General features: G+C 46.7%; 2 protein-coding genes across 2 annotated transcripts; one reads left to right on the forward strand and one right to left on the reverse strand.

Moving 5' to 3' along the window:
* Positions 1-6,353: 6,353 nt before the first annotated feature.
* On the reverse strand, positions 6,354-9,999 carry SAT2 (spermidine/spermine N1-acetyltransferase family member 2). The gene is made up of 6 exons (XM_081161697.1): positions 9,668-9,999; positions 9,373-9,424; positions 9,158-9,241; positions 8,957-9,058; positions 8,778-8,818; positions 6,354-8,652 (listed from the first exon to the last, which is right to left on the reverse strand). The coding sequence occupies exons 1-6, from the start codon at positions 9,731-9,733 to the stop codon at positions 8,485-8,487; spliced, it is 513 nt and encodes a 170-aa protein (XP_081017823.1). The 5' UTR covers positions 9,734-9,999; the 3' UTR covers positions 6,354-8,484.
* Positions 10,000-11,038: 1,039 nt separating this feature from the next.
* On the forward strand, positions 11,039-14,210 carry SHBG (sex hormone binding globulin). The gene is made up of 8 exons (XM_081161675.1): positions 11,039-11,203; positions 11,348-11,439; positions 11,616-11,805; positions 12,090-12,251; positions 12,493-12,652; positions 12,773-12,909; positions 13,562-13,766; positions 14,000-14,210. The coding sequence occupies exons 1-8, from the start codon at positions 11,075-11,077 to the stop codon at positions 14,146-14,148; spliced, it is 1,224 nt and encodes a 407-aa protein (XP_081017801.1). The 5' UTR covers positions 11,039-11,074; the 3' UTR covers positions 14,149-14,210.
* Positions 14,211-20,630: the final 6,420 nt, after the last annotated feature.

Genomic DNA, 20,630 nt, shown 5'->3' on the forward strand with positions numbered 1-20,630 from the left:
CTTTCTTCGCCACCCCACCATTCGAACACCCCCCATCTCTTCCTTTCCCCGCCTCACAACACTGAGAGCTAACCAATCATGGGGAGGGAGGGGCCATGCTCGCTCAATCGGATTGGATTTCTGCTGCTCTGGCCAGACCACACCCACTTCACTGTGCGCTCCAACAGGCTTGGACGCGTTAGGGATGGGCATGCGCCTGAGTGACTGCTTGGTCACTTTCCCCACCTTTGTCTTTCTCCGTGTGCACGCCCCAAAGCAAAAAAAGAGGAGGAGTCGAAAGGGAAAAAAAAAGAAAAGAAAGTGTCCTGTGCGCATGCCCTGAGGCTTACTGTCCATGCACACATACATATGGACTCTTCTGAGCATCAGTAACTGTGCGATAGGAAATTTGAGCGTCGTTCTTGCCTTGAGATTCTGATCATCCATATAATGACAGGTTAAAGAATAGTTTCAAAACAGAACCTAAAAGCAAATGCCACTTAGCACAAGATGTGATCTTTTAAATGCTGAGGAACTTCAAAATAGAAAACAGTGTCATGGAATAAGGATAGTAGAGAGGACATTTCAGATCCTTGAACTAAGATAAGAAATTTAAATAGAAGTGAATAGCACAGATATTAGAACCGTGTTGTGCATTTAATTATTTACCCAATATTTATTAAGCCCATGCTGTGTTCCAATCACTGTGCTAAGTACTACAGATACGAAGCCATGGTGTGGTCCCTGATCTCATGGAATTTATATATTGCGGAAGTGGCAAACAAAGAATTTTTTATCTTTAATCCTCACCCAAGGATATTTTTTCCATTGTTTTTCAGAGAGAGTGGAAGGGAGAAAGGGAAACATCAATGTGAGAGACACATCAGTTGGTTGCCTCCCGCACATGCCCAGACCTGGAGCCAGGGATAAAGCCTGCAACTGAGGCTCTAACCACTGAGCGAAACCGGCTAGGGCCAAACAAATAATTTTTAAAAAATATATCTTTATTTATTTCAGATAGAGGAAAGGAGAGGGAGAGAGAGAGATAGAAACATCAATGATGAAAGAGTCATTGATCGGCTGCAGCCCACAACCCGGGCATGTGCCCTAACAGGGAATCGAACCCCTATCGCCTGGATCCTAGGTCGATGCTCAACCGCTGAGCCAAGCCCTGCTAGGCCAAACAAATAATTTTTAACAAGTTATAGGTTCAACAAAAGACTTGATGGAGATAAAGACTCAGTATAAAGAGAATCACAAGGAGATAAAGGTCATTGTTATTCAGAATGATCTGGGAACACTGCTGCAAAGGAACTGAAGCAAATTGAGAGTTGAGGGTTCAGTATGAGTTTGTTAGAAAAGTGCAGTAAGAGTACTCTGGAGAAAACAAGGAATACACTGGTGCAGATAAGCAGAAGGAACCTGTCCCTTGGGGAACAACAACTAATTCAAGTAGTATTGGTTTAAACTAGGGAGATGCAAAAAGCTAAATTGTGAAGGACTTTAGATCAGTTTATAGAGAATGGCTTTTACTTTATCAATAATGGAGAGCCATGGAAAGATTTTAAGCCATATGCATTTTATAACTGTGGAGAACAGACTGAAGAGTAAGGGTGATCCTGAAGGTGGTGAGACCTGTAAGGAGCCATTGCAGGTAAAGAAAGATGCAGAGGACCTACTTGGATTAGGGGTACAAGCTGATTTGAGCCTGTTAAATTTGCAGTAGAGTCAACAAGAACTGGCGATGCCGGTAGGGTGTGTGGACGAAAAGGGACCACATAATAAACCTGAAAAGCTCAGGGAAGGCCTAGGTGGTGGCCTTGCAAACTCAGAGACCTAAAATTACCACAAAGGATGGTCTGAAATTAAAACTTTTTAAACAAGCAGTTTGTGGTTGGTAGCCACGTCCTGAGGCAGTATTTTTCCCTAACAAAGGTTAATTTTCACCTTAACTAAGCCTGTGGGTTGTCTTTCACTTCTGAGATAACATACCTGATTAACACATGCCTTTGCAACAAAGTAATTTCCCTTTTTCTGGGCCCTCAATGCACCAGGACAGACACCAGGAATCCTCTCATTCTTACTGATATCTTACTGTTGACAGTTAACTCCTGTACCCAGGTATGTAAAAGAAGTATGTGTCTATTGGGTTTTTTTTTTATTTTTAAATATATCTTTCTTGATTTCAGAAAAAGGTAAGGAGATAGAAACATCAGTGAGTCATTGATTAGCTGCCTCCTGCATGCCCCCTGCTGAGGATCGAGCCCAAAACCCAGGCTTGTGCCCTGACCAGGAATCGAACCGAGATCTCCTAGATCATAGGTTGATGCTCAACCGCTGAGCTATCATTTTACTTTTTATCCAATCTTGGAGGTTTCCCCACTTTGCTTTCTCCCACCTCCCTAATCTATCACCAATGAATTTCATGCAATCCACTTGTATCTTCTCGTTTTATTGTAATCTATAGAGCAGGGTGTAAAACTACCATTCTCCAGAGCATCATCTCAATCCACTGAGGTTTTGGCTCCTTGGCATATGTCAACAGTTTGGCTCAAATAAACTCACAAAAATTCTTCACAGGTTTGAATGTTTCTTACGTTAACAGGTGGGATGAAGTCAGAAGCTAGTGAAGATGTGGAACACAGGACAACTACCAGATTTTTACCTTGGGTGAGTGATTGGTGATGCCAATCATGGAAGAGAGAACACAGGAAACAAAGGTTTGGAAGAGAAGTTGATGAGTTTAATGAGTTGGCTTTTGTTTTTTGAATTTGAGGGGCCTGTGGACCATCTGGGTGGACAGGATCCCTTGTCTTCAACAAATTTCTCTTTCAGGTCCCAACTTAAATATACAGGGTTGGGCAAAAGTAGATTTACAGTTGTTCATATATAAAATAATACAATAATTAATAATAATACAAGAATAAAGTCTTTGTTCCACATGCTAACTGTAAACCTACTTTTGCCCCACCATGTAATTGTTAGCCATCCACTATGCCCACACTAGGTTGTCTCCTGTCTCACACTGCCAAAACATCTTATACTCCTTTGTAGCACTCATCACGGTTGTAATGTTAATCTCTCCAACATCTTTCTTCTGCCATTACACTATAAGCATTGTGAGGTCAGAGACTATGTTCCATGTCTGCTTGTCCCCACCACTGTATACCCAGTACCTAGCACAGTTCCTGCCACGGCCAATATTAACTGAATAAAGAAATCAATGTGTGATAAGCAGTTAGACAAGCAGAGCAAGGAAGATGGGCCAGGTACAGAAAGTCATCAGGGTGGAACGCCCTGGATGCCTAGCAAAGGACAATTGTAGGGTGGGACCTCACCCCCAAGGTGACCTTTCCTCCCCTAGCATATCAACCCCCTGGCCTTTCCTCCCTAGAGATAACATTTAGGCCTCAGTTGTGTTTCAGCTCCAGGCCCAGCCACAGCTGACCTCAGGAACAACTGCATTGAATAACAACCCTCACCCTGAAGACCTAGACCCTGAAAGGACACACCTGGAAAGCTGCTGAATATTACAATGAGATGTTTCCCTGGGACCTCCCCTAAGATCTTCATGCTATAAACCATTAGGATGGAGGACCCAGTGCTCTCCCTCCTGGGAGCAGCCCCAGAGCCTAAGCCTTTGTCTCTGCCTTTCCCCTTCCCTTCTCTCCATGCCCCACCCCCCCTAAAAACACATTAGCATTAGCTTCCTCACTCCCAAGTCACAAAGGCCCTTCCTTTGCCTCTATAACTTGTTTCCTAAGCCCATTTCTTCTAGAAATTACTTCTTCCACCTCTGTAATTTTACCAAATAAATATTCTCTTGCAGTTTAGGTCTTGGCTCTGAATTCTTTCCTAGCCAGAACCCAAGTACCGAGGTTGCTGAACCCAGATTTGACCTGACCCCACGGGCCTAACACCTGGTGCTGTTCCTGCCACCTACAGCAAATGGACACACAAGTGTGTGACCCAAGAAAGGTCTGGGCTAGAGACGTAGATGTGGGTATTATCAGCATATGTCACAGTTACAACTGTAAGAAAAATTAAATCTCTAAAGAAAAGTGTAGAGTGAAAAATGAATTGGGTCCAAGATAGAATTCTCAACTACACCAGTATTTAAAGGGCCAGCAGCCCAGCCGGTGTGGCTCAGTGGTTGAGCACCAACCTATGAACCAGGAGGTCATGGTTCAATTTCTGGTTAGGACACATGCCCAGTTTCTGGGCTCCATCCTGATCCCCAGTAGGGGGTGTGCAGGAGGCAACTGATTGATGTTCTCTCATCTTCAATGATTCTATCTCTCTCTCTCTCCCTCTCTCAAATCAATAAAGATGTACTTTTTAAAAAAAGAGATTAACATAGCCCAGCTGGGTGTGGCTAGGATCCAGGAGGTCCAGGTACTATTCCCAGTCTGGGCACATGCTCAGGTTTCAGGTTTAATCCCCAGCAGGGGGCGAGCAGAAGGCAGCCAATCAATGACTCATCATTGATGTTTCTATCTCTCTCTTCATCTCCCTTCCTCTCTCTGAAATCAATAAAGACATATTTTTAAAAATAAATAAATAAAAAATAAAAAGAGATTAACACAACTAAGGGAGAATTTGGGGATAAATTAGAGTACACAGAAAACTAAGCAAACAAAAAAGACAAGGCATGTATTAATTCCAGGGAAAACAAAAATAGTGCAGAAAAGAAAAACTATAACTATCCACATGGCTCAACTATGAAAAACATTTGCATAATCATAATAATGTAAACACTAAACACAGATCCAACGAGATTACACTGAAAAGATGGAAGGATCGGGAGTAGGTGATGGGGGGTCTGGAAAAGAGAGCAATGGGAAGTCAATAGCTAATGCCTAAAATAAACATCAAGAAGCAACAATATTCGCCCGGCCGGGCGTGGCTTAGCGGTTGAGCATCAACCTTGGATCCAGGAGATCGTGGTTTGATTCCCTGTCAGGGCACATGCCCGGGTTGTGGACTCAATCCCCAGTTGGGGGCGTGCAGGAGGCAGATGATCAATGATGACTCTCTCATCATTGATGTTTCTATCTCTCTCTCCCTCTCCCTTCCTCTCTCTGAAATCAACAAAGATGTATTTAAAAAATAAAATAACACCATGAAGGGGGTGGTTACAGGAGGCTGGGAGATAGTAAGGAGGTTGCAATTTTCAGAGGTGATAGTGGAAGTGGGGAAGGAATGTGAACAGATGTGAGAGATATTTTTATTGTTTTCTTCATTCTCCCTTTAAAAAGTCCTGACCCTAAATGCCCTTCCCTCTGTTCTTCCTGCAGTGACCAGAACCAAGGCCTTATCACCCATACCAATCAGCCCCAACATCTAACAGAATCACCTTACAGGAGGCTAATGAAGTGAGGAGTGGGCCAGAGCCCATGAAGTGATGCTGAGTGCAAAGACATCATGCTGTGAAAACTGGTAAAATCCGGGCCAAGGTGAGAGAAGTACATAAAAAGTGTAAGCTCTTGCCATAGTCAGTTTGGCTCAGTGGTTAGAACATCGTTCCACAGACTGAAGGGTGCCGGGTTTGATTCCAGCAAAAAGGCAAGTACTTAGGCTGCAGGCTCCATCTCCGGCCCTGGTCCTCCAAGTGCATATGCCAGAGGCAGCCAATTGATGTTTCTCTCTCTCTCTCTCCCCCACTCCCTCTGAAAAGCAGTGGAGAAAATATTCTCAGGTGAGGATTAAAGAAAAAAGTGTAAACTGAAAAGCAAAGACAAAAACAAGATGAGGGCAAGATAAATTTTGGAAATTTTGGAAGTTTCCTAGTTTAGACCCCTTTCTTCTGCATTAATGTTTAAACTTTTATTTATTCATTATTTTCAAAGTAACACATGGGCATTGCACAAAATTCAGAATTCCAAAGTGGTATACAGGAAAAGTAGTCTCCTTCCTTCTGTCCCTCAGCCACCCAGCTACTCTTCCAAGAGGCAACTGTACCCTGCTTGTTCGTGTATCCTACCAGAAATAATCCATTGTGCATTAAAATTTAAGTTTAAAAAGCACCATCACTAAATTGATCATGTTTAAAAGATATTAATCTCTGCCAAACTGAGATGAACCAAGAATGAGATTGGATTCTTCTAGCTCTCATCTGTGAAAGTAGCTAAATAGCTTCACGATCTCTCTCTTTTTTTAAATTAAGCCTCACCCCAGGACATTTTCATTGATTTTTAGAGAGGGGAAGGAGAGAATGGGAGAAACATCACATCGATTGGTTGCTTCCCAAACGTGCCCTGACCGGGATCTGAACCCTCTACCTTCCCAACTGAGCCACCTGGACCAGGGCGTCACTATCTCTTGATCAAGATTATCCTTAAAGCCCATCTGCAGTAAACTGGATTGTTGTTTTTAATCCTCACCTGAGGATATGTTTTTATTGATTTATAGAGACAGGAAGGGAGAAAGAAACACCGACATGAGAGAAACATTGATGGTGTTGCCTCCTGTACTCGCCTTGACCAGGGATCAAACCTGTAGCCTATGTGCCCTGACCAGGAATCGAACCAACCCACAACCTTTTGGTATAAAAGGGTGCTGTTTCAACCAACTGAGGCAGCTGGCCAGGGCTTCAGGAAATTGGTTTTAAGGGCCAAAAATTTGGGACCCTGAAGTGTTCTGTTTGACTGATTCATGTTTTTCATTTTAATTTTAAGATGGATCTTCAACTCTCTAGACATCCATAGATTCTGTTTCTTACAATTTACACATTTAAATTACCTGCTTGTCCCCTTTCGGTGTCTAAATTATGACCATTTAACTGACTGTTCATCCCCAAATGGAATAACATGCCACCATAGAAAGTGATGATAGATGTATGTTTAATGGCATGGGAAGATGCTTCTAATATATTAAATGAAAAAACAGTTTGCAAAAGAGTATTAGCTCATAAATCCCTACACACTTATTCTACGTATGTATGTACATTGAAAAAATCTGGCCCTGGCGGGTAGCTTGGTTGGTTAGAGCGTTGTACTGATAAGCAAAGGCTTCGGGTTCAATCCCTGGTCACAGCACATACAACAAGGAACCAATAAATGCATAAATAAGTGGAACAAATTGATGTTTCATTCTCTCTCTCTCTCTCCTTTCTTCTCCTTCTAAAATCAATTAAATTTTTTTTTTTTAAATCTGAAGAATTGATACCAAAGGGTTAATATAGTTTGGTAAGTCAGGCTATGGACTCTATTTTTATTTTATATTTACATACCAATTTTTCCATAACAAACTTACATTACTTGTGTAATAAAATATTATGAACGTAGTATATGAGCCCATTCCCCTCCATGAATCCTAAAGGTTTTGGTTTTGCTAAACTGAAAATAAAGGCTTTGGGACTTTTTCCCCTCTAATCCTCACCCGAGGACATGCTCATGCTTAGAGAGAGGAAGGGAGAAAGACAGAGAGAGAGAACATCGATTGACTGCCCTGCACACATGCCCAGACCAGGGATTGAACCACTGCAACCCAGGTATGTGCCCTGACTGGAGAATCTAAGCGACAACCATTAGCTGCATAGGAAAATACTCCAACCAACTGAGCCACTCTGGCCGGGAGCTTTGTGACTTTTGAAAAAGAAAGAGCACTAGCTAGCTGATTTTTAAAAGTTGGGGCAACTGGCTGGGTAGTTCAGTTGGTTTGAACGTTGTCCAATATGCTAAGGTTTCGAGTTTGATCCCCAATCAGGGCACATATAAGCATCAACCAATGAATGCATAAATAAGTGGGATAACAAATCAGTGTTTTTCTCTCACTCTCTCCCTTCCTCCCTCTCTCTCTCTCTCTCTCTCTCTCAAAAAAAAAGTTAATCCATGGACACAGACAATAGTGTGGAGAAGGCCTAGGGGGAGGAGTTCAGGGGGGAGGGGATCAATGGGGGGAAAGGAGGACATCTGTAATACTTTCAACAATAAAGATAAATTAAAATTTTTTTTCAAATTACAAAAAAATTAAGTTAGGGCAAGTGGGCCTTCCCAGTGGCCCTGAAATGCTACCACCAGGTGGCAGTCTGCTCCCTGGGCCTGGCTCAGTCTTGGATCTGGCACAGCTCATCCAGACTTTGGAGGCCTTTGTTTGGGTCCCACATGGGACCAACAAGCCTGATATGCCAAGCTGGCCCCTTGCTCTTCTTTTTCTCCATATTCCACAGGCTCAGAGCCAAAAGTCTTGGGCCCACTTTTATCCCCAGGAGCAACATCCACTAACCAGAATAGTGAGGAAGGGTCATAAAGTGGCTGAATCATATCAAGTCATCAACTCCTCTACCCAATACCACATCAAAACAATAACTGTCATTTATTTTTCATTCTCAGTAAGGAGGTGGAAAGACCTTTCCCTCAATTCTGGCTCTTTCTGTACTTCAGGAATATTCACCCCTAACTCTTCCTTCCTTCAGGGAGAACTTTGGCAATGGAGATAGTCTCTGAGGAGCACTTGAGCTGGTGGAGAAGGAGAAACTCAGAGCCAGATCCCTAAGAGACAGCATCACTTTCCTGCCAACTTCCTCATCACCTCTCCTTCGAAGCGAAAGGAGTGCCAGCCCTCAGCTTCAGTCAGATCTTGGGCTCCTAGGGCCTTGTACAAGTCCATGGCCCTCTTGTTCCAGTCTAGGACTGACAGGCGGAACTGGGAGCAGCCTTTATCCAAGGCCACCTGTGGGAAAAGACATCGCTAACTTTCCTGGAAAAGGCTTTCTCACCCTCCACTCAAGCTAGGTGTCTTCCAGACACCTTTGCCTTTCCAGGTCCCCAGGCTTGCAGCTTCATCACCCTTCTCACCTCAGCCACCTTTTTTATTATTTTGGAACCAATCCCCTGACCTGATGTGGGAAGAAGAAAACAAAAAGAGGGGTTATGTGAGTTGAAGGGGATCAGAAAAGGCCAAAAGCTGGGATTAGATGGTGGTCAGGTCTATGAGTTGCTTTTCTCCCACCCCAGCCTCAGCCTCTGCCCTGTACCCCGATATTCCGGCTTAACATAGATGTCTTCCAGATAAATGTTGCGTCCCTTCCATGTGCTGTAGATGAAGTAGTATAGCCCATAGCCCACCACACAGGGCCCTGAAAAAAAGAAAGAGAGGTCAGGCCACTGGATGCCATGGGGAGAGGCCTCTGAGGCTGACAGGAAAGGAGAACTCTGAGGTGGAGGTGTGTTCTTACCCTGTGGCTCCCCGGGGCCTGGAAGGCTCTCTGCTACCAAACAGTGATACAAAGGATTCTCTCCAAAGCCATCTGCCCTCAAGTCTGCACAGATCGAAATTGTGACAAAGAGAGAAAGAGGGCCTGAGTGTGTGCCCAGCCTGGAGCTACAGCCCGGGGAACTCATCCCTCACTTCCTCCCAGCCTCCATCAGGACCCAGGTGCTGAGCCCCAACCTTCTTCACAGATCTTCACCTGATCCGAGAGTTTCTCAAACTCGGCTAGTTCCTATGGCATGGGGACAGAGAGCACATTAGCGCAGGAGGGCCCCGCCGCTCGGCGAGGACCCCAGGGCGCGCTCCTCCCCACCCCACCCCACCCCACCCCACCCCCGCTTCCACCTCCTCCCCTTCCTCAAACCTCCCCCCCCCAGCTCCCACCTCCTCCGCACCCTCTGCCTCCTCCCAGACCCCTCCAGCCGCGACGCTCTGCCCCTCCCTGAGACCCTGGTTTCTGGCCCACAGACTTAACCCGAATCAGCCTCAGAATATTTCCACAGTCTCCCTCCTTGGCCTCTCGGATCCGCACGGAAACCATCCCGATTCCCACCGCCTGGGACGGAAGTCCAGGATCCCCACTTCCGTTCTGCAGGACCCGGTGAAGGGCTCCGGGGACCTTTTAAAGGGTCTACAAATTCGGATCCCAGAAAGGAAGGGGAGCAAGGTGGTCGCGGGTACCGCGGGCTGGGAAGCGGAAACCCGATCCCAGCCACCTCGGGGCCGAGCGAGTAGCCAGGCGACGCGGTTCTCGCCGCCCAGTAGCCCCCAAATTCCGCCCCGCGGGCGCGCACCCGCCAGCCAATCATCTTGTAGAGTAGGCACGTCCCCGCCCCCGCCCCGCCCCCGCCCCCGCCCCCCGCCCCGCTTCCCTCGGCCGGGTCTCGTGACTGGGAGCGGGGGCAGGGGTCAAGGTCTAGCTGCCAGAGGCTCCCTCGCTGTTGATCTGGGATGTCCCAGCCTGAGTCGCAGTAACCCCACAGCTGAAAAGAAGGACTGCGGGTCCTTCTTTAACTGAAGTGGGCCCGGGTTATCTGCTCTACCCTTTACTCTCACTCACCCATTCAAGCCTACTCAGACCCTGGGTGAGCCCTAAGGCTCCCGGCTCTGAAAGCTGTTTAACTATGGCTCTTGGGTGGCACAAAGTGTTACTGTTCAGGGTCCATTTGTATTTTAAAATGGGTCAGGGAGAGGGTGATAAATTTCTGTTGGTAGATGGTTAGGCCTTGTAATAAATGAATAAGAGAAGATAATTTAGTATCCACTAAATCACACTCAGAGACAATACCTCCTTATGAAGCAGTACTTCCCTCCCAGGCCTGGGAAAATAATAAGGGAAGCAATCAGAGCAGATACGAGGCACTGTGCCTGCATTGTCTCAATCCTCATTCGCAGTAGCCACATAAAGTAAGTATTCTTTTTCACATGTTATAGACAAGGACACTAAGGCACAACTGCAAAGTGACCTGCCCACAGTCATTCAGCTAGATATTTGGGATTTCTGTGTCTTGGCTCTAATCCTGACTGGGATGCTGCTTGAGGAGCAGGACAGGACTGTTTCTACACCTCAAGCCTGTCCAGGCAGCTTCCCCGGTGGAGAGAAGGTTTGGAGGACCCAGGTTAGGCTCTAGAGGAGGAGAGGGAAAGTGGGGTGCCCTCTCCCGGCTCAAACTTTCTCAGCAGTGGGGGAGGGTAGTGGAGGAACTTTGTCCCTCACCCCATTTGTCCCCTCAGAAGGGTGGTAGGGTCAGTGCCCCTGTCTCCTGCCCCCCTTCTTCCCCCCGGGCAACCTTTAACCTTCCAATGACCATGCTCAAGGCTGTCTGCTACGCATTCTCCCCAGAGCTGTCTGAGCCACAGAGAGAGAGGACTACAGCTGATTATGGAGTGTGGAGGCCCTCTGGCCAAATCGTGTCGGGTACTGCTGCTACTGCTGCTGCTGCCACCTTATAACCACCAGGGACAGGCTCTGAGACAGATTCCCCCCACCCAGCTGCAGGAACGGGACAGGGTAATCAGCCCATGTGTTTAAATGAGCTACATTTTGTCTCTGCCCTCTTCCTTTCTTTCCTCCTCTGGCCCTGTAACACTGCCTCTCCTTCTGTCTGTCTTAGGCATGTCCTTACTCCAGCTTGTTTATTTTCTTCTCTGATAGGGGATCCAGGACCCTCCTGCTGTGCACCTCAGCAATGGCCCAGGACAAGAACCTGTCTCTATCATGACCTTTAACCTCACCAAGATCACAAAGTATGAGGTTCACCTAGTCCCTTGACCTAATCCCCTGACCCTGCCATCTCCATCGCCTCTTCTCTTTTCCCCGTCTCACTGTCCTTCTCGCTCCCTTACCTCCTCACCTCCCCAAACCGCACATTTACCTTCAAAGGCACACCCCATACACAGCCCTTCCATTTGTGTTCTTCCAGAACCTCCTCCTCCTTTGAGTTTCGAACCTGGGATCCAGAAGGAGTGATATTTTATGGTGATACCAATCCAAGGGATGACTGGTTTGTCCTGGGGCTTCGAGATGGCCGGCCTGAGATCCAACTGCACAATCCCTGGGCCCAGCTTACAGTGGGCGCTGGACCCCGGCTGGACGATGGGAGGTGGCACCAGGTAAGCCAGATCTGGTCCTGAGGGGAAGGGTGTCTTGAGCTAGTCTGAGGAAGGGGAACAGAATCAAGTCATTGGGCATCCCATTACCATTGTCATCTCATTTAATCTGCACAAAACCTCCATTTTTTCAGAGGGGAATTCTAAAACTCAGTCAGTATATAAGTGACAAGTCCTAAGTGAGCCAAGGATGCATGTTCTTTCCACTATACTTGGCTGACTCTGAAGAAATTAGTGGAAACAGGTCCCAGGGGTCTCTGATTCTGTTTCTCTCCTTTTTTCTACAGGTAGAGGTGAAGATCCTTGGGGACTCAGTGTTGCTGGGAGTGGACGAGGAGGAGGTGCTTCGTCTGAGACAGGTCTCTGGCCCACTGGCCAAAAAACCGCAGCCCATCATGAGGATTGCACTTGGGGGACTGCTGTTCCCTGCCTCCAACCTCCGATTACCGGTAACTGCATCATAGGCGTGGGAACCATCACCTAAGCTGATAAAACATTGCTGGCTTGGTGGCTATGGGGGTCTAAGTCCACACTTTTGAGAAGAGGGGATGGGATAAGAGCTTCATGGGGGAGGCCAAATGCTTGTGTATTGGTGGGGGGGGAGTGAATTGAGGGTGGGGAGCCTGGGACTGGGCTCAGATGTCCCAATTCTGACATCCTTGTGTCTTCCCTTCCCCCTATGGGCTCCAGCTGGTACCTGCCCTGGATGCCTGTTTGCGCAGGGATAACTGGCTGGACAAACAGGCCCAGATTTCAGTGTCTGTCCCCACTAGCCTCAGAAACTGTGCTATAGAGTCCCAACCTGGGATATTCTTCCCTCCAGGAACTCATGCAGAATTCAGTCTCCAAGGTAAAGGCTGGTTTTCTGCCTCCATGGCTATCTCTGTGTTTTCCTTCCTCTATCTCTTTCCATTACTAGCCCCTTCCCTCCATGAATCCCTAACCTTGAGGCCTCATTTCTCCCCACCAGATATTCCCCAGCCTCATGTAGAGCCCTGGGCCTTCTCTCTGGACCTGGGACTCCAATTGGCAGCAGGCTCTGGCCACCTCCTTGCCTTCGGGACCCCAGAAAACCCTTCTTGGCTCAGCCTCCACCTCCAAGATCAAGTAAGAGGGGGCACTGCCTGTGGTGGCACCTAGGAGCAGTGGAAGAAAGGGGACTCCAAAATGTCAATATTAAGAAGGCTTAAGGCAGCCAGGGATACATCTTAAAGCTGGGGACACCAAGCAAACCACTTTTACTTATTTTAAAAAATTTTATTTATTGATTTTTAGAGAGAGGAAGGGAAAGAGAGAGAGAAACATTGATTTGTTGTCCCACTAATTCATGGATTCATTGGTTGTTTCTTTTTTTGTTGACTTTTTTTTAGAGAGAGAGGAAGGGGGAGAGAGATAGAGAGAGAAACATTGATTTGATGTTTCACTTATTTATGCATTTATTGGTTGATTCTTGTATATGTCCTAACTGAGGATTGAACCCACAACGCTGGTGTATGGGATGATGCCCTAACCAATTGAGCTACCAGCCAGGAGCACAAACAGCTTTTATTTAGATTGTATTACTTACTTGGGGTGAGTATGGCTTTATGGAAGATCAAGCCAGGAGAACTGAGGCAGGATTTAGGAGGTGGGGATGGCCAGTAGATACGAGGTGTGGCTAAGAGGCAGACTTAAGGCAGCTAGGTGATGGGGCCACAAGGAATAGATGTGATTCATTCTTTCCTCCCCAACTTATGTCCCTGTCCTACACACTCTGCAGAAAGTGGTGCTGTCTTATGGGTCAGAGCCAGGGCTGGATCTGCCCCTGGTCTTGGGACTCCCTCTTCAGCTGAAGCTGGATGTGTCCAGGGTGCTCTTGAGCCAGGGGCCAAGGAAGATCCTCGCTCCACCTCCTGTGGGCCTTGGCTCCCTCCTCAACCTCTGGGCCCACCCCCAGGGGCATCTCTTCCTGGGGACTTTGCCAGGTAAAAGAGAGTGATGCTCAAGTTCCTCACCACACCATTGGAAACAGCTAAAGGCAGGGGAGAAGATAAGAAGGGGGGGTATTTTTAGAGGAAGGAAACCTTTTGGCCACAAGATGAGAGAGGATGGGGGCAGTGGAAGGAAGTGCTTTTAAAAAACTTAGTTTGGAGAAAGGAAGAAAAGTGGGGAGGAGCTTCTGTATCCAAATCATCCTAATGCCCTAATGCCCCTCTAGGAGAGGCATCTTCTGCCTCCTTTTGCTTGGACGGCCTTTGGGCACAAGACCAGAGGCTAGACATGGATCGGGCCCTGAGCAGAAGCCAGGACATCTGGACTCACAGCTGTCCCCAGAGCCCAGGCAATGGCACTAACACCACCCATTAAATCCCCACTTAAGAACTCCCTTTGAATGTCACTCATTTATTTATTCAACAAATATTTATTGTCCATCTGCAATGTACCAGTCATTGTGCGGAGCATTGGGTTGTGTTGATGAGTAAAAATAACCCTGGTTTCTGTCCTCTTGGTGTTCACAGTTCCCTGGGGAAGGCATGTATTCCTCAAACACTAACAAATAAGTGGATAATTAGAAACTCTGATAATGCCATTAAAGAGCAGTCAAGGAATTGAGAAATCTTGTAGACCAGGAGCCTTAAGCTACACTGGGGGTCAAAGAAGGCTTCTTGAGGAAGCAGTGACTTCGCAGGCTGAGATCCCAGCAACAGCACCCACAGACACATGCACCAGACATAGATCACTTTCTGGAGCCAGGAACCCACCTCCTCCAGCAGATATCTACTCCCTTCCTTTTGGGACTTTAGCTTCTCCTCTCTGAGGATGGTCCTGAGAAGTCAGGAGGAAAGGGAAGAGATTGAATTCTATTGTTCTTTAGACTGCCCACAGTTGTTCAAAGAAGCAGCAGCAGGGGGCATGAGAGGGTCATAGAGAGATGGGGGCAGGGATTTGGGGAGAAGGGGTGGAAGCAGGAGGGAGAAAGGAAAGGGGAGAAGAACAGAGGGAGAAAGCTGCCTCTCTCTCTTCTAGTCTTGATCCACTAGCTGTATTCTACTCTATTAAGCAAGAACTGGCTTGTGCTGGTCATAGCTGGGAAGGACAGGCAGATTCAGGAACATCTCTGCCCTCGGAGAATATGATGACCCCCAGACATTTTGAGAATCCTGGTGCCCCAGCCCCTCCCAGGGGCACCCTCCTGCCTCAGCCCCCTGCTCCCTGGGAAACCCTCAAGCCCAAGCCCCCAGCACCTAGCCCCATCTCCCAGTCTTGGGAATCCTTGTGTCCTAGCCCAAAGCTCCCAGCTCCCTAGGGAGCCCTGGGACTGCAGCCCTGAGTCCCAAACTCACAGCCCTCCTCCCTCTCAAGAACTGCTAACCCAAAAAAGGGCTTTTGTCATAAGGGGCACACTTGCTGCAGCTTGATTGTTCTACCTGCGGAATCGACATCAGGAGATTTCGGAAGCATAATTTTTTGGTATCTGGGCAGCTGGTAATCGTTGGTCCTGGCATCCAATGAAAAACAAACAAACAAACAAATTGTTAACCATTCCCCATCTCCAGACCCCATAGCGTCCTAGCCTCCTAGCTTCTGATAAAGATCTCCCTACCAGGAATGCAGACAACAGGGTGAGTTATTTGCTGGACCCGCTGCCCCTTCTGCGGGGATCAGCCAAGATCTATATGAGTCCAGGGTAAGGAGGCTCCAGGACAGTCTCTAGGTTAGAAGACTCAAATCCTAGGCTCCTCCTTAGACCCTCCCAATCTCGAGTTTGCAGTCTTACAGCTGCCTCCACCCACTCACAGTGTTTTGTAGGAGGGTCCTCAGCATGGCCAGGGAGCCCAGATTCAGCTTCGTTCCCTATGCAATGTTCAGGGTCAGCCTGGGTCACTTGGATATGTCTATTCAACTGATATTTATCGAGTACCTGCTGTGTACCAGGCACTGTTCCAGACACTGAGGATACATTAATGAGAAGACACACTCTCTGCTCTTATGAAGCTCACAAAATAGGGAAGGGGGTGGCCAAACAGCCCATAAACAAGAGAAATAAATAAGCAAGATTATTTCAGATAGTGGTTAGCTCTATAAAGGGAATAAAAATCAATAATATAATAGGTAGTAGGGGGGAGACAACATTAGCTGGGTGGTCAGGGAAGCCCTCTCTGAGGCCACTTGAGTAGAATGAAAAGAAACCAGTCCCCAAGGAGTCTCCAGTGTGAGCCAGTCAATAGAGAGGTTAAAGGGCCTGAACACACCTGAGTTCCCACCAAGGGGGTTGTTGTGAGTGGCAACTTGCTGACCTTGTGTCCTGAGGAATCTCCCAGGGGCTGGCTTTTCTCTCCTCCCTCCACACGACCTGTTCAGGACACCATGCCCTCAACCTCTTTCTCCAGCCTGCCCTAGATTCCAAGATCCCTGATTACCATTCAGAGCTGTCTACACTCTTTCATTAAGACTGACTTTGCTTTGACACAGACTACCAGGCCCCCGCCAAGGGCACCTACAATGCCTGCCCAGTGTCCCCTGCCTCTTCCACACCCCTAAAATTTTTTCTGGACCTTGGCAGCATACCCTGCAGCCTCCAGGCCTGGTTTACTCACTCACTCCACCTTCCCTTCTGCCTCTCTCTTCTCTTCTCTTCCCTTCCTCCCTCCCTCCCTCTTCCTCTCTTTTTGTTTCTTTCAACTAACATTTATTGGCTACTGACAGTATGCCAAGCACTGTGTTAGGTAGCCCACAGGGACTCTAAAAATGAGTAAGACTTGGTCCTGGCCCTGGAGAATCAGGGTCTTGGGAGACAGACATGTTTAATGCTTTAGTAGAGATCTCTATGAAGTGCCAGGGAACCTGGTTGCAAGCTCTATCAAGGATCATCAAAGAGGTAAGGTATGGGATGTGTGAACTTGAACAAATGCTTAAATCTCTTTAAATTTCCATTTCCCCATCTAGAAAAGGGAAGTTACCCTACTCATAGGCTTGCTGTGAGGATTTGATGACATCATGTAGGTCAAATGCCTAGCGCAGTGCTTGGCATCAAGAAATTGCTCAATATATGAGAGCTGTTGCTCTTGTTGATATCATTAACCCTGTGCATATTTCTTTTTTAAAACTATCGTTACTGATTTTTTTAGAGGGAAAGAGAGAAACATCGGTGTGAGAGCGAAACACCGATAGGCTGCCTCCTGCACCCCCTACCTGGGACCCAACAGGTGACCTTTCAGTACATGGGACGACACCCAACCAACTGAACCATGCCGGCCAAGCCTTGTGCATATTTCTTGAAATACAAGTCTGAGCTGAGCCTACAGACTCATGAAAGATGAGGAAGGGTGTGTGATGTGGCTGAATCAGGGATAGGCTGAGGTGGAAAGAGGGAAAACTGGGGATGTTCCATGTTCCATAGGCTTCATTGTGAGAGGCCTTGTAAGTCCTGATGAGGAGTTGGAGCTTGATCTGTTCAGTGAAGGAACATATGTTTTTCTTTCCTTTTTATTTATTTTTTTCTGAGTTGTAGTAAAATACACAACAAATTTTACCATCCTTTTTTCTTTTTTTTAACTTACCAACCTTAATCATTTTTAACTGGATAGTTCAGTGGCATTAAGTATATTCACAGTGTTGTGCAACCATTACCACCATCCATCTCCAGAACTTTTTTTTTTTTTTTTTCAAATTATAAGAGAAAGTTTATTTAGAAAGTTACAGAAGTAGTAGAAGTGAGTCAGCTGAGCTGTGTAGGCTCAGGAAACAAGTTATAGAGGCAGCAGAAGGGCCCTTGGAGCTTAGGAGAGGGAAAGGCAAAGGTAATGCATCTGGGGGAAGAAGAGAAGGAAGGGAAAGGCGTGGACTTGCTCCAGAGAGAGAGAGCTCACCTATCTCCAGAACCCTTTATTTTGAAAAATTGAAACTCTGTACCCATTAAATAATACTCCCATTTCCCTCTCCCCATATCTGTGTTTCAGAACTCTCTTCTTTCCTTGTTTCTGTCCCTGCAAGGACCCATGTGGTTGGGAAGCCAGACAGCTGAGTCCCTGGGATTGTGTGGACTTGGGGCGGGAGATTGACCAAGGGACACAGACTTCATGACTGGCTCTGGATATGGCAGAGGGTGTGTGGGCACTCTTATTCCCTTTCTGGAGATGCTGGAGGGAGGGCAGGGTTCCAGGAGGAGTTTGGACATTTGTAATGACTCTTTTCCCTGCCACCCCTTTCTCAGTGTTTTTCTCCTATGAACACCAATGGGGCATTTAGTAGAGAGATAAAATACACACAAGAGTTTTCAGCCCAACTGCTCAAAACAAAAACCTAAGCATTAGCCTTGATTCCTGTCCTTCTGGCACCCCCATTGTTCATGTCACTGTATTTTCAAAGTAGATCTTGAACCCAGCCTCTTCTTTTCACCTGCAAACCTGCTAACCTGATCCAAGCCATCCATATTTTCCACCTGGACTGCTGCAAAACCTTCCTAACTGGTAGCCTTGCTTCTCATGGCAGTTTTCATTAAATTTACTCATGTCACTCTCCTGTTTAAAACACTAAAATTGCTTCTGTGATGGTTGGATTAAATTCCAAACTACTCTCTTTGGCCTACAAGGACCTGTATGACTTGGTCCCTGCTTACCTCTCGGGTCTCTTGCCTGATCAATCTTGCCTTCCCTCATTGAAGACCAGCCTTTGCATTTGCACTTCCCTTCTCCTGGAAAGCTCTCCCCTACATCACCTCATGGCTCCTTTGGGTCACTCAGGTATCACATTATAAGTCATCCCTGACCATCCAGGCACTCTCTGGCACATCACCCTGTTTTATTTTTTCTGCATAATATAAATGTTATTTTATTTTTTGCTTGTTTTAATTTTATTTTTTTAAGTTAATTTCTAGTGAAGTCATCACTTTTTTTTTTTTTTTAATATATCTTTATTGATTTCAGAGGGAGGAGGGAGAGGGAAAGAGAGAGAGAAACATCAATGATGAGAGTCATTGATCAGCTGCTTCCTGCACACCCCCTGCTGGGGATCAAGCCTGCAACCCGGGCATGTGCCCTGACTGGGAATCGAACCTTGATCTCCTGGATCCTAGGTCGATGCTCAGCTGCTGAGCCACACCCGGCTGGATGCTTGTTTTTTACTGGAATGGGAGTCCCAAGAGCACAGAGACCAGACAGTGCCTGGTTCTAAGCAAATGCTCATTAGATATCCATTAAATGAATGAATGGGAGTTGGAATGGACTCTGAAGGATGGGTAGTCTTCCAGAATGAGGAGATGAAGTGGACAAAGGTGAGAAGTCAGGAGTAAGCATATCCTGTACTGGGAGTGACCAGCTCAACTCTATCAGAGGACTAGTTGGGGCCTAGTGGGAAAGGGACTGGGGACACAGACTGGATCTAGATTGTGGTGTACCCTGAAGGTTAAACTGAAGAAAGAAAACTCCATCCTGCAGGGTAACAGAAAGCCATTGAAGACCTTTGAGCTGAGGAGTAGCCTAATTAAAACATTGATGTGAGAGAGAAACATTGGTGAGTTACCTCCTGCACACACCCTGACCAGGAATCGAACTTGCAACCTGGGCATGTGCCCTGACTGGGAATTGAACCTCAATCTCCTGGATCATAGGTTGACACTCAACTGCTGAGCCATGCTGGCAGGGCAAACCCATGAACTTTTGATGTGCAGATGATGCTCAACCAACTGAACCACACCGGCCAGGGCATCTCTCTCTTTCTCTAAGATCAATCAATCAATAAAAGTTAAAAAAGAAGTGGTTGGCTAAATGAGGGAAGTAACATGACTGAGAAAGGATATGATAGGATGTCTTGATATCCATGTCTCATAGAAGGCCACTGCCTTCTTTCTGTTTTCAAAGCAAGTTCTGCTTTGAATGGAAAGTTCGGTCCCCCAGCTTTCAGCACTTCCACTTATTCAGGTGTAGACATAACACACTTACCTTGTACTCACTGAGTCTCCCTGAACTCTGATGCATGATGGGTGCACCGGAGTTCTGTGCTCATGGAGCATCATGAATGGCTTATTGTGTATATCGCCTCTGCTCACACTCATGCTCCACTGTTCCGTTGGACTTCCCTTACAAAGCACAAGTTCAAAGATAAAATTATGAAGAATTTCAAGATGGTGATAGCAGAACACTAAACTAAGCACAAGGTGATTCTGAGCATGGGTCTTGTTTGAGTAGATCCCAAGTCCATGAAGCTGAGCCCTGGACTGGAGGGAGAGAGTTTGAGGGGCAGAGTGATAGTCAAAACAGGAGCTGTTGAGGACTAGAGCTAAGGATTTAGGATGAGAGTTGAAAGAAGAAAAATCTCTCCATGGAAAAGTGACAAGATTCGAGGAGAGAGAAAAAGATAATTATTCTTAACACAAGGTCTTTAGAGGCTCTTGTAGCCCCCAACTACACTGTGGGTCTCAGCCCTGTGAAAACTTCGATCTTACGTGTCCAGGGCTACATTGCACAAGGTCTCCAGTAGTTGGTCAGTAAATGTTTGTTGACTCAAGTGGGCATATGAGGAGGGGGTTAAGACTTGGGAGTGGGACCCTGGCCGGTTTTCTAAGTGGTTAGAGCTCAGCTTGTGGACTGAAGGGTCCCAGGTTTGATTCCAGCCAAGGGCACATGCAGGAGGCAACCAATCAATGTGTCTCTCTCACATCAACGTCTCTCTCTCTCCCTCCCTCTCTCTCCCTTCAACTCTCTCTGAAAAGCAATAGAAAAAAATATCCTCGGTGAGGATTAAAAAAAAAAAAAAAAAAAAAAAAGACATGGGGGTGGGAGGAGACGGAACACCTAAGCAGATTGGCAGACCTGGGTCCAGGGCTGGAGTCTCAGGGTGATGCTTGGGGT

The sequence above is a fragment of the Miniopterus schreibersii genome, assembly GCF_964146895.1.
Source record: "Miniopterus schreibersii genome assembly, chromosome: 16".
Classification (NCBI taxonomy): domain Eukaryota; kingdom Metazoa; phylum Chordata; class Mammalia; order Chiroptera; family Miniopteridae; genus Miniopterus; species Miniopterus schreibersii.

Coding starts and splice junctions, on each gene's coding strand:
- SAT2 (XM_081161697.1), bottom strand. CDS start 9,733: ATGGTTTCCGTGCGGATCCGAGAGGCCAAGGAGGGAGACTGTGGAAAT. Junction 8,819..8,956: donor TGTTAAGCCGGAATATCGGG/GTACAGGGCAGA, acceptor TTCCCACATCAG/GTCAGGGGATTGGTTCCAAA. Junction 8,653..8,777: donor TAATAAAAAAGGTGGCTGAG/GTGAGAAGGGTG, acceptor CTTTTCCCACAG/GTGGCCTTGGATAAAGGCTG.
- SHBG (XM_081161675.1), top strand. CDS start 11,075: ATGGAGTGTGGAGGCCCTCTGGCCAAATCGTGTCGGGTACTGCTGCTA. Junction 11,806..12,089: donor ACGATGGGAGGTGGCACCAG/GTAAGCCAGATC, acceptor TTTTTTCTACAG/GTAGAGGTGAAGATCCTTGG. Junction 12,653..12,772: donor TGCAGAATTCAGTCTCCAAG/GTAAAGGCTGGT, acceptor TCTCCCCACCAG/ATATTCCCCAGCCTCATGTA.